The following is a 13859-nucleotide window of genomic DNA, read 5'->3' as shown; positions in this document are numbered from 1 at the left end:
AACTATTACAGTAGACTCTCATTAAACGGAACCTGAAGGGACCAGGAAAATGTGTTCCATTTAACAGGAGTTCTGTTTACTGAGAGATGAACAGGGGTGCAGAATTCATGTGCGAAACCAATCATATCAGATTCAGTTGTTCCATTTAAGCAGCAGTTCCGTTTAACAGATTTCCGTTTACTGAGAGTCTACTGTAATTTCCGTCGTAATCGCATTGCTGGAGTCCCCCAAGATTGAATCTACACGAAAATAAAGTTTTCCTGGTGCTTTGCGACGACAGAAAACGACGGTCTCTTGGATGCCGAAAAGTGGCCAAAAGATCACGGGCTGCCTTGAGCCATAGCGTTCCATGGTGTGCACTGTGTGATTGGCAATGTGATTGCATTATTCAGAGTATTTTTCTTCCCCTGAATAAAGTTTTGCTTCACTGAATACATTGTGTTCTGACTTCATCGCAGTGGTAGGGCCATTAATGCTCGACTGCCTTAGCTATTTTCGAGTGGTCACTTATATCGAAATACCGCTTATAACGAATCTTTTTGCCATCCCGCTGACTTCGTTATAACGAGGGATTACTGTACACCATAGCGCAATAGTGGAAAGGAAAGGAATGAAGAAGAGAAGAAAAGAACACAGTGCACAGGGCGAGCGCTAAACATCAACTGACTTTATTTCGGAAAAACATTACCACGGCAAGTAGACCCCCCGTGCATGCACGCCACCGCTACGTCCCTAATCAAGCATCGTATCGAACAATTTCAACTCTCTATTGAACAAACATATCGATGTGTCACTAATCCATTCCTTGCCTTTGCTAATGACATGATAGGCTTCCAGTAACTCTCTCCCCAAGGTATCAGCGCCTCTACCCAGGATCTTAATCTCGTGTAGCCGTGGTGCACACGCGCAGGCTGCACAATGCACCGGCCAATGCGCATTACTTTCATTTTTCAAGGACAACTCATGCTCCCGCACACGGTCGTGAACACATCTCCCCGTTAGACCTATGTAGGTCTTTCCACATGACAGTGGTATGGCATACACATTGTCGACTGCGCACTTAACGTAAGGCGTAGCATATTTCTTCTAGAAAAAGAAAAGCATGGATGCCAGAAGGAACCATGCCACGCCTTACATTAAAGAGACACTAAAGGCAAATATTAAGTCGACGTTGATTGTTGAAATAACGGTCCAGAAACCTCGTAGTGCTACTTTTGTGCCAAGGAGGTGCTTATTTTTAAATAAAATCACGTTTTACTGGTCCGCATCGTGTTAGCGCACTTCAAATAACCCGCCTGAAAGCAGTGTTTCTCACATCACTGCTGCCATGCCCAACGTTGCCTGCCTTTACTGCACAGCGGTGTGCACTGGCGGCATGCGCCATTCAGGCATCCAACATTACATGCATGCAGCATTTTGTCGAACTTTCTGTCAGAGCGACTTTCACGAGCACGCAAAACACACGCGGTAGTACGCGATACCGAAACTACCACTGAGACGCGACTGCGTGAGCGAAGCAGGGCGCCGGGCGAAGCGCAGTTCGATGAAAACGGAACTTTTGAACCACGCGCGTCGTTCCCCGTGGCAACGCCAAAGAGGTTTTTCTTTTTCATGAATAAAACTGAAACGAACAAGCAGCATTTTATTACGACTCTTGATACACAGAAGGTTCTTTTTTTATTGCAGCTAGTTTGATGATGAGTGATTAATTATTGTCGTACTCTCCTCATCGGGACCATTTCCAAAATGCCCCGCTCGTGGTGCTCATCGTGTGATACATTTAGCTTAATTTCTCGGTAAGTAGGGCACTGCTGTTGATAATGTTGCTGTTTTAGACGTTGTCATACATTGCGCTTTCACTCTGACATAAATTGTTATTTGCCTTTAGTGTCCCTTTAAGTGCGCAGTTGGCGTTGTGTATGCCATACCACTATCGTGTGGGAAGACCTACATAGGTCAAACGGGGAGATGTGTTAACGACCGTGCGCGGGAGCATGAGTCCTTGAAGTCAGCTTGAAAAATAAAAGTAATGCGCATTGGCCGGTGCATTGTGCAGCCTGCACGTGTGCACCGCGGCTACACGAGATTAAGATCCTGGGTAGAAGCGCTGATACCTTGGGGAGAGAGTTATTGGAAGCCTATATCATATCAAGAGCAAAGGCAAGGAATGTATTAGCGACACATCGATATGTTTGTTCAACAGAGAGTTGAAATAGTTCGGTACGATGCTTGATTAGGGACGTAGCGGCGGCCACGCATACGCAGGGGGTCTACTTGCCGTCGTAATGTTTTTCCGAAATAAAGTCAGTTCATGTTTAGCGCTCACCCTGTGCACTGTGTTCCTTTCTTCTTTTCTTAATTCCTTTCCTTTCCCCTATTGCGCTAAGAAATTTCGTCTATGATAACCTAAAGACATTGCTAAGGAAGGCGGTTTACTGCCCTCACATATATGATGCCCTTCTTGAAGCTCCAGCAACAATCTTTGTTACTCATCACTTCACAGCTCCATCATCCCCTGAACTTGCGTCTTCTTCGGAAGCGCATGATGGTTTTTTCTAGGGGTGAGCGAATATTCGAAATTTTGAATATTTTTCTAATAGTGTTTGCTATTCGACTCGATTCGCACTGAAATTTTACTATTCGAACTATTCGAACTTCCCAAAAACAAATACAGTCACCGTTTGATTGAAAGTGACCCCTTCAGATTTTCAATATGCTTCACCTCATTACAATCTCGTATTGCAGCAAAGCTGCCTTGCAAGTTCTGCTACAGTCGAACTTTGCCAAGACACAGTCAACGTCTAATTGGAAGTGGTCCCTATAGTTTCAATATGCTTCACCTCATTACACCCCGGTACTGTGGCAAAGCTGCCTTTCAAGCTCCGTTACGGTCGAACTTTGCCAAGACACAGTCAACGTCCGATTGAAGGTGGTCCCTAGATTTTTCAATATGCTTCACCTCATCACACCCCGGTATTGCGGCAAAGCTGCCTTTTCAGCTCTGCTATGGTCGCAAATGTATTAACTCAACAAAACGTTGGTTCCAACATGTAGATGAAAGATGTGGCAGAGGTGGGGGCTCAATGCTGCTTTGGACCTGAAATTTGGGCAGGAAGTCCAAAAAATCGGAAGCCGAAGCTTTTTAGCATCCAAATTTTGAGATGTTCTTATATATTGACGTCTATGAGGCGGATTTGGAACTCCGGACTTGAAGGGAACACACCCTTGTCCGCCACATCAGTTGGGCTTCCACAGAAGCTGAAAGAGGAGGAGAGGCTGAGGAAATGGCATCTTTGCCTATCACGGGTAAAGTGTTGTCGGCAACACTTTGGTTGCACCAAATCATGTACATAAATACAATTCGGCCTCTACATTCCCTCATTCTTGATAAGACAACTATGAAACACCACCCCGACAATGCTTCATCAACATAGCGAAAAGAAACACTTTCATGTTGCTATCTCATAACAATATGCTTAGGTATCCTCTCTAACATTTTTTTCTGCAATTTTGCTTCGAAGTATTCGAAAAATATTCTAGAAATATTCGAAAAATATTCGATTCAATTCGCACTCACACTTCAATATTCGAATTTGCTTCGCACCCAAAATTTTGCTATTCGCACCAGCTCTAGTTTTTTCAGAAATCGCACTCAAATATTAGTGCTGTAGTTGAGATCAGTGTATACGATTTCCTTCCACTTTAGATACACCGTTGAATGCAGTTTGAAGGACTGTGGTCCCATTCTTCATTGTCAATTTCCTGACTTGCAGACTTCACAGTTTCCTTGTTCGAAATTTTACAACACTCAGGCCCTTTTGTTGAAACACTGACCACTTAAATTTAAAGATGTGCTCCCTACAGTGATTACATTATAACTTTTTCACTTAAATGAAACAAACTTCCAACATTTTTAATTCAGTGGTTCTTGAGTAAACAGTTCATACATTCTTGTGCATTTAGATGGAGACCTCCAAGCTAAAGATCACTTTTCAGCCTATGGCACCAAAAACAGTGAAGGCATCTCAAAAGCGCCGTCGAGATGCCACGTATATTTTGATGTGAAAGCGTTGAGACGGAAATTTAAAGCAAATACAGGAATGAACAACTATGTTGAACAGTGCAGAAGTTTAGAAAGAAATGAAAAAATGAAAGAGCAGAAGCTTGAAGAAAAAAAATTTTTGAACACAGGGTGTCGCTGGAGCCAACGTTTCAAGCGGATTTGTCTTCATGCCTAGTTTTCTTACAAAGCAAGGCTCCAATTATGCGCATAAACACTGAATGCAAGACCTCAAAGATAGCATACGCATAGAACACAAAAGCAGACATTTATTTTTCTCTATTATAAGACATATCATTACTCACAGCAAAATAAAAAAGATACACTCAGTACATATCTTTTTTTTTTGTTTTGAGTCATACTAAACCTTTAAGTTTTCAAGTACATTATTATTCCCAGTGTAGAAGTGACGAGTTTACACACACCTACTGTTAATTACAACCTATTAAGAAACAAAAAACTACAATAGAAGGAGAAAAAATAAGTTTGGACAATACCTTTCTCAGCAGTCAATGATTTGATGGTGCTGTCATTAACTGCTGCCCTGCGCAAGAAAGATGGTACATGAGGCTTTTGTTAAAATGAAAAATCCTGACAGCGCATGTCCCATCTTCTTCTCGTCCTTTGTATTCGTTCTAGTGCTGCTGCCTTTTACATCATTATGAACCCAAACCAACTTGCCCACCTATCTCTTATTCTGCAATCCTGGCAGCCATGTCAAAGTGTGCTCGTAGTTCTAGTATGACACATTTAATAATGGCAAATACTTGCTGCTTTTGTAAACAGTTCACCCTTGTACAGGGTCGACCACATCTAAGCTGAACACCTCATTAGTATTCAAGACCTCATTGAAGCTGTTGTTTAATACATAATTCGGAAAATCATTACTGTGTTTGTCGACACCATGATTAGACGTTCTATAACGGGCATTGCACCTGTGAAGTATAAGAAATGTTCTAGTTTTACCGGCTTGAATACTAATGAGGTGTTCAGCTTAGATGTGGTCGACCCTGTACATGTGTGTGTTACGTGTTAAGGCTTTTAAAAATAAGCAAAAAGAGAAAAGCCCTCTGCAAAATGCATGACGGTTTGGTATGGTAAAATATAAGATTGTCATACGAACACAGGTTACTAATTTCCAGAGGAAGAACACTAAATTCATGACTTTAATGTCAGGAATGGTTATCTTAGATGCACAGGTAATTCGAGATCTCTCATTTCATAAATTTTGGCAATGTGGCACCAAATATATATGGCATTTCAGCCATCCTTCAAAAGGCAAAGCCAAGATAAACTTGTTACATGGTCAATCAGTGACCTCAAGAAAACTAAATCCTCAAGGGGAAGCAAACATGGGATCAAATGCAACCTGGAAAGATGTTATCAGAAGTAATTCAAAGCCCAAGATGCTAGGCAACCTTATGGAGAAATGACAAAGCAAAGTATGCAAATTGTGTTCACTAACGTTAAACTATGTCGTCACCTTTTTAGAAATCATTTTTATATTTTGATCCTAAGTAGACTGCTTTGTGCCTGCCTTCAGAAGAACTGTTTTAAAACACTCTTCAAATGCATTATGTAGAAAAAAACATGGCTGATCCCTCTGTCATAGGAATCGGTATAACACGAAAGTGACACGTGTCTTCACAGAAGTACTGCTCATTGTGTAGTGTGTAGTGTATGTAATTTCCGGAGCCCTCCACTACGGCGTCTCTCATAATCATATCGTGGTTTTGGGACATTAAACCCCAGATATTATTATTATTATTATTGTGTAGTGATATATGAGAGCTTGTACAATGTCTATTCGTGTTTGGCAGCTATAGCACCGTTTGACGTGGATGCACCCATGTTGACAACATGTCTATATCGCGACGACTAACGCCCATGATCATGATTAAACCGTTGCGCACGGTAGCTGAAGGTGTGAACATATATTTGGACACAGCGAATCGTGAATCCCGCGTAAGGATGATATCGACAAGCTCCTAATCAACATTGGTACCCAGTATGCACTTCTTCAAAGCGTCGTCAATTAAGAAGAGAAGCGGCACGGTGTGCGCTTTCTAGTAAAGGGTAGCCGACTCCTGTGCTCATGCATACAAAACACACACTGCGCTTCAGCAACACGGGAGGTAGAGGTTCGTAGCCTGAGCCGCAAACGCGAGCGTCCCGCTGGCCTCTGTCTCGCAGGCGCTGCTCTCGCTCCACCAAGGCACGACATTCGCCCGTCGAACTCGCGTCCTTTCTGCAACGCATATTGCAGCAGTTTTGTTAATTCGGTGCTCTCCCAATTGAAGCAGTCGGCGGCGGAGAAATCCCGTTGGTGCACGTGGGAGCTGCGCTACTCCGATGAGCCGACGCACGCAAACACGAAGCCAAAGGCAAAGAACGTAACTGCGTCAAGGGTGCCTTGGCGACGCCAGCACGCCCAGTCTACCGCTCTGGTATCGAGACGCTTTAACCATGACCTCCGATATCGCCTGCACTCTCGGAGTAAGCGCTAGTAAGTGTCGAGCGTGAAGCATTACTTCTTTTCACATCTCACAGACGGCGCCACCGCCCCGCTCCGCCCGCCGCGAAAGAGAATGTGTGAAAGATATAAGGCGCGTTCGCGCCGTGTCTAGCATCTCCCGAGTTAGCTTAGTCGGTAGTGCGCCGGGCGCTTGCCGTCGCGGCCGCGACGTCGTGGGTTCGATTCCCAGCGTGGTATCTCTTTCTTGGTTTTTTTCTTTCTCACCCCGTTGGCGTCCATTTTATCAACGTCATATCCGTGACGGATGTACTTGGTGAACTCCGGCATAAAACACTTTCGTGTTAAAAAATTGAAACTAATTTAATTACAAATTTTTCCCAAAATGTGCCCATGACAACAGACGTCATCACTGATCCTAGCGCACAAAAAGGAAGTGGCTTGGCAGCACTGCAGGTGAATAATAGGCTATGCAATGCACTAGGATCATTGCGCTGCCATTAAGTACAGTAGAACCCCGCTGTTACGTTCCTCACTGCTGCGTTTTCCCGGCTGTTACGTCGTTTTCCGCCGGTCCCGGCATAGCTCCCATAGGATACAATGTATTGGGAACCCCGCTGTTACGTCCTAACTGTCGGACCGTTCCCGTATGATACGTCGCGAAGTGCGCCCGGAGCCGACCGAGTGACTACCAAAGAGAGCGGCCATGGTGCATTTTCACGCAGCTTGGCCTCGTTTGACCGTAATATTAGCCGCATGAGAGGCGCAAGCAACAGAATCTTTCAATTGATGCAAACAAAAGCATGGCCTTCGAGATTCAAATTGCAAAGATGGCGTCTATGACGTAACTGCTCGCGAAAGCAAGGCCTTCGAGATTGGCATTTACTATTGACAAAAGCATAGCCTCTGAGATTTGCATTGCACAAACATGGCGTGTATGACGTAATTGCTTGCGAAAGCAAGGCCTTCGAGATTGGCATTCACTTCTGCCATCGCGTTGGCGTAGACTCATCATCATCGTTATTTGTCGGAGAACGGGAGGAGTTCGAGCTGGTTGGAGCTCGCATGGTCGTGCGTGCGGTTCGCGGTCGGACTCGCCGCGCCGGTCGTGATTGCGTGTGCTTAGTTTTTTCATGCCTACAGCTGTTGGTGTTAAAAAAATCACATACGTTGATTACATTTCTGTGGATAAGGCCGTCCTAAGCTCCGCGTTTCTATCCATCGACTAGATCGCGGCTGAGCGCGCCAATTTTCGTGCTGCTCGTAAGAATTGAAATAAAATTCTGTACCACTAAATATTTTGCCGTTTTTCCTGTTTTTCGGCTCTTACGTTTCCCGTCTCTTTTCCTACGGTCCCTTCAAAAACGTATCAGCGGGGTTCTACTGTATCTTGCAGCCCAAAAACCAAAATTGTGTTTTTTGAGGTGGCCACATTCAATTGAAATTCCATAACATCAAAACTTAATCATTATTTTCAGTTATCCTAATTCATTACAAAGCGTGATGTGTTCATGGGAAGTTGCATTAACTCTTTGCGGTCAGTTGTAGGCCCCTGCCTCACAACGCAACGTGGCCGCACCAGCCCGTGGTCGGGCATTGCTGGACAAATTCTTTTGCACTTGATTCACACGTGCGTTTTCTCACCACATTATGCGCCATCTGTAAGAGAGTAAGCAAACTACCTTTTCTTGAGCTTTGAGTACTTTACTTTTAGACCAGAAAGGACGAGAGGTGGGAAAGGGCTTCGGATCGCAAAGGGTTAGAAAATATCCATTTATTCAAAAGTTAAGAGCTTTCGCGCAATGAAAAATGCCTGAAAATTAGGTTCTTAGAAAAAATGAATTAAAGGGGCACTGACACAAAAATTTTGGCCTCGCATTTTTTTGCTGCAATCTGTTGCTGGGGGCCTGTTATTCATAACAGGGCACATCGTTTGCTGCAGCATGTGACAGATAATTAATTATAGGCTCATCCTCACCGACCAGTGTCAGTTTCGGTTTCAAAAAAAGGCAAGCCTCCGGGTGCAACTATCACCACCTAGCGGGTGCAGTGCTTGATCACGTCAGCGCACAGAACTGTGACGCACTTCCGCGCGGTTCATGAGCAGCCGCCGTGAAGTAGGCAGCTGGAGCGAACCAAGAGTGAATGCGGCAAAAAAACATGGCAGCTATGACGTCATCATAACTTGTTGCACAGTGGTCACGTGAGGGAAGTAGGGGGGTCACCGAGGGTCACCTTTGAGGGTGTTGTTGCGACCGGGTATTTGGATCAAACCCACCGCTGACACCAGTTGTTGCGTCGGTGTGTTTGGATCCGTCCCTTCTCGACAACCATGCTGTTGCTACGAGAGGGCAGCGTCGTACCCGGACTCCGTTTGGTAGCGTAGTCGAGTCTCCGGGTTGAGGAACTGATGCTAGCAAGTTGGGAAAACAATAACAAGTTTACTGACACTTTTCGTACACTCAATTACATAGTTACAAGGAAAGAGTTCAGCGACGAGCGCATTGGATGAGCCTGTTACCGAGGGCTCAGAGCCCCATTTCTCACTCAGCATCGTCGTTTTAACCCCTCAGTTTGGCTCCTCCCTCTTGATGACCACCAATCACACACATGACACCTCCCACCATGGCACAGTCCATTTCACTGTCGCGGAGGGGTCACGGCACACTTGAAGCGGCAAGAGTCCTGCGGTTGTCGACACGCAGGTGGGGGAGAAGCAGAACAGGTTCCTCGTGCCTGCCCATGCAGATCTTTTCCCGACGCAGCGAAAGGGTTGCGGAGACTCCCGTCCAAACATACCCGTCAGGTGGCTTCGGCAGCGTACCAAGCCAAGCCCAGGTGGTCCATTGTCTCTGGCATCGCCGTCCCAGACTTTGAGGCCGAGATTCTTCCCATTGTTGGTCACTCGCCGTCCCAGGAATTTCGTTTCCAGGAAGGATACAGGTGTTCTAGCAGCGGGAGAACACCTCGTCCGCCGATTCTCTTGGTCAGTGCTTCGCCACCGACAGCCGGTCATAACAGCCTCCTCCCTCGCCAGTGGAGAAACGGAGGGCAGCAGCCAACGCTGCTGCTCGAAGGGTCGACGAAATTCGCCACCGTTGAAAGCCCAAAGCTCGACTTCGCTTGAAGCATTGTCTGGTCAGTTGCAACCCAACTTCTGCGGCCTCTCTGAAACTCAACCACATGCAGAGCAAGCACTCGGCCGCCTCCGAGCAAACCAGGCCAAAAGAGGGTTGGTAAACAAATTTTCATTATTAGCTTTATACGAAAAGCTGACACTCAAAACTCTCAGGACTCACTTATGCTGAGAAGCCAAACGTGCTACATTACTCAATCAAACAAATAGTTGCACGAAAAAAAAAAACCTCAAATATCAATTTCGAGACATTGGGAAGAGCACCCCAGACTCGCTTAGAAAGAGCGGCTAAGCGCGTCAGCGTTTCCACTCAAATTTTGCCCTTCTTATCCTTAATGTCGAAAAGATATTACCTAAAATTCAAGCTCCTCCTCAGAAGGTGACTGTTCTTAGATGTCGCGGTTTGCAGCCAGGCAAGGGGATAACGATCGGTATCTACGCTGAATTTGACGCCTCCGAGATTACACTGCAACTAATGAATGGCCTACACAATGTAAGCGCACTCCCTTTCTGAAGCGCAGTACGCCATCTCTCGAGAACTCAATTTTCGGCTCTAGTAGAGCACGGAATGTTCATTACCTTCGTCATCCCTCTAAGACTGAATGGCACCTAGGCCTCTATCGCTCACATAACTCTGGACCGTGAATTCTCGGTCGAAATCCTGAGCTCGCAAAACCGGACGGTTAATCACTACCGCCTTCACGCTTAAGAAGGCAGCCTCCTTCTTTTCATCTTAGACTACTTTCGCCTGTTCTCCGCGAACAACATCGGTCAAGGGGTGGCCAACGATGAATAAACTCCCGATGCAAAGACTGCATTCCAGCGAGCCCCAAAACGCCCCTTCGTCCTTCTTTGTTTTGGGCCGTGGATAGTCTGCTACTCCTGAGCTCTTAAGCTCATTAGGTTTCTTAAAACCTAGGCCTACGCCGTGACCTAAATAGTCTACGATTGCTCTTTAAAACCGACCTTCTCATCCTTTACAGTCAGAACCCCAACGAAAGGTTCGACCGCGTCTCATTCCCCTGAACGATCGCTAACATCTCAACGTCAGGAAAAGCTTAATGATCCGCTCCAGTGATCACCTGATAACTTATTCCTTCACAAGAAAAAGAACAAAACATAACGGGATAAACACTGTCTTCTAACAGGTTCATTCTGTTAAAGCTACTTGCCCATGCCAACGCCTCTGATAAAAACCACTGTGCTCTCCTGAGCGCCTCAATTACTCTCAATCCTATAGCGTTGCAAAAGACAAAGTACAACTAACCCTTCACCTAATCCCTCTAAGTTCTTCTAAAACCTGATCCTTACGTTACGTTACAACGCACATTGTACAACAACAACAACAAAAAAATAACCCCAGGTGCAATACACTTCAAAAGCACCTCAAACATTTGCATTGGTTTTATGCTAAAACCTTGCACCAAATGCCTGTCAATTCCAATAGCGCGTAACGAAAACTGCACCGCTCAGTGCCAAACTCATTTCGGAAACTGATGCAGATATCTCTCCTCAAATGCTTATTCACCCCAAATCGACATGGAAATGAACGCATACGATATCGCACTAAACTTTTCAAAACTAGAAAAAATACAGTTTTCGCGCTAAAAACACCTTCATCCTAATGATTAAAAGAAAACTTCGATGCTCTCTTCAGCCCTTTACCACTGCGCGGTTTTTCTTCTTAAACCTTTACACCGCATCTCATAACACACAAAAATAAACTGGCTGAATTCTACATTCCTAACAAAACAATAAGTAACCCTAGTTTGCACGCACCTGCAAAATTACTCGAACTGACCGTTCCCCTTTTCTCAATTAGATTCGCTTGAATCGTACCCGATGGGGCCGCGGTCCAGCCGGCTTTCTAGCTCGCCAGAGGCTACAACATGCACGAGCTATCAGCGGTATTCTACAGTCACGCTTCATTCGGCACTTCGGCCGGCTCCCTTCAGGAAGGCGAATGGAATGCCAGAAACGGGGGGGAAACCCTGTCCATTCTCCCTTTGTGCTCGCCTTCGCGCGGCGGTGCTTTGTTACCCGCCGTACACTGGTCTTTCGACTTTGACGACTTGGACCCAGGTGCTCTCCCGAAGCTGTCAATCCCAACCTCGCCTTCCGTCGTGGGAGGGCACCTTGCCCTCTCCCTCTGCGCCTCTCGCGCAGCTTGCGGATGAATGAATGCCTTAATTTACGTTTCCGCAAACCGTCCGTTGGCCTACGCTTGCGTCTTTCTCGCGCCGGGGTGGGACCTTTCTTAACCTTACGCTGAGCCGAATGCCTCCGCCGCTTTCTTTTTCTACGATGTCGGCGAACATCCTTTCTCTCGATGTCTCGATCATCGCTTCGGGTCGCGACATGCGGAGTGGTGCAGCTCGTTGGTGCTTGTACTACACCTTCTTTCTCGCTTACACCTCTCGAATTCTCCGCCACGTCGGACTGTCGGGCCACATTATCTGCGTCAGCGCTGATAAAATCTAACTCTGAGCCCTCACCGACGGTATCTCCGAACCCTTTAAGCGTCGCGTCCTTGCTATTGTCAGCCACTACGCTAACAGTGTTTAAGTTTGACAATTCCGAAACGTCCTTTCGAGGCACGAGCAAGGTTTCCAGCTTCTCCTTGAGCCCATCAGGGCGGCTGGCATAAACCTCGTCCACGCCAGGAACGTCTTTCGGAATTGTCCCTAACTCTAGATCGGCCAAGGCCTCATTCTCAACCTGCTCTGCTTTCATGCTCTCATGAAACGGCGGGCCTTTCTCTGGCGCGATCTCGCCAACGGCGACCTGTCGCTCGTTCTCAGGAGCAGGATCAGTTAGCATACCATTCTTGCTCGCCTCTCTCCTGTTTGAAATTCCGAATCTCCGGAATAAAGATGCCTTTATTACATCGTAGTTGTCCGCGTCCTTCTCACTGAGTCGCGCCACAACCTCAAGTGCCTCACTGGGCAGAACTGACAATAACCCCTGAGACCAAGTGTCTCGTTCAAAAGACAGTTCCTCACACATTTGTTCAAATTCTGCAAGATATAGGCCGATATCCCCTGATACCACATATGGCTGCATATACCTTGACATCTTGAACTCTGCCTTCTTGTTGAGAAGAGGTACCACTCGCTGGGGACAACTGCCCGACCTCTTACTCAACTCCAGGAGTTCTACCTCGACTTCCAGTTTGCGGAGCTCAATCTCTTGCTTACGCCACCTTTCCTTTCTTTCACGCTCACGCCTCTTTTCTTCCCTTTCGAATTCCGCGTGGCGTTCCTCTCTTTCACGCTCACGCCTCTTTTCTTCCCTTTCGAGTTCTGCGCGGCGTTCCTCTCTTTCTCGCTGTCTGAGCTGCTCTTCCTTTTTTTGTTTGATGCCCTCCCATTCTTCACAGAGCTCCTCATCATCGGCCCCCAAATCAATAATTGCCTGTATGATTAGGGATTTTCGTGCCAAACCCTTTGTATTTATCCCCAATTCCTTACACAACAGCAACAAGTCCGACTCCTGCAGTTTCTGCAAATCCATGATCGTCCTGAGTGCCCGCTACTTCCAAAATAACTATCCGAGAGTACGTAACCTTGAGTCTCACGGCAAAGTTATCTACCAGATCTAAAACCCTCGTTTAGAACCTGGTCCACATCAAAGGAAAAGCCAAGCACTCACCCACACGTGATCGATGTCTCGAGACAGCTGCATTCCCTTAGGCCGACTGTTGTTGTCGCTTGTAGCTTCAGATCCCACCGCTGCCACCAGTTGTTGCGACCGGGTATTTGGATCAAACCCACCGCTGACACCAGTTGTTGCGTCGGTGTGTTTGGATCCGTCCCTTCTCGACAACCATGCTGTTGCTACGAGAGGGCAGCGTCGTACCCGGACTCCGTTTGGTAGCGTAGTCGAGTCTCCGGGTTGAGGAACTGATGCTTGCAAGTTGGGAAAACAATAACAAGTTTACTGACACTTTTCGTACACTCAATTACATAGTTACAAGGAAAGAGTTCAGCGACGAGCGCATTGGATGAGCCTGTTACCGAGGGCTCAGAGCCCCATTTCTCACTCAGCATCGTCGTTTTAACCCCTCAGTTTGGCTCCTCCCTCTTGATGACCACCAATCACACACATGACACCTCCCACCATGGCACAGTCCATTTCACTGTCGCGGAGGGGTCACGGCACACTTGAAGCGGCAAGAGTCCTGCGGTTGT

At 46.4% G+C, this 13859-nt stretch overlaps 1 protein-coding gene across 1 annotated transcript in view; it reads right to left on the bottom strand.

Moving 5' to 3' along the window:
* The window catches only part of LOC119401396 (myosin-9-like), a 72634-nt gene that overhangs the window by 36816 nt on the left and 21959 nt on the right, over window positions 1-13859 (bottom strand). Inside the window, exon 11 of the mRNA XM_049418702.1 lies at window positions 4558-4604. Within this exon, the coding sequence (XP_049274659.1) occupies window positions 4558-4604 (47 nt within the window). The remainder of the gene's footprint in view (window positions 1-4557; window positions 4605-13859) is intronic.

The sequence above is a fragment of the Rhipicephalus sanguineus genome, chromosome 8 (genome assembly GCF_013339695.2).
Source record: "Rhipicephalus sanguineus isolate Rsan-2018 chromosome 8, BIME_Rsan_1.4, whole genome shotgun sequence".
Lineage (NCBI taxonomy): Eukaryota > Metazoa > Arthropoda > Arachnida > Ixodida > Ixodidae > Rhipicephalus > Rhipicephalus sanguineus.
This window is presented reverse-complemented; position numbering and strand designations above follow the sequence as displayed.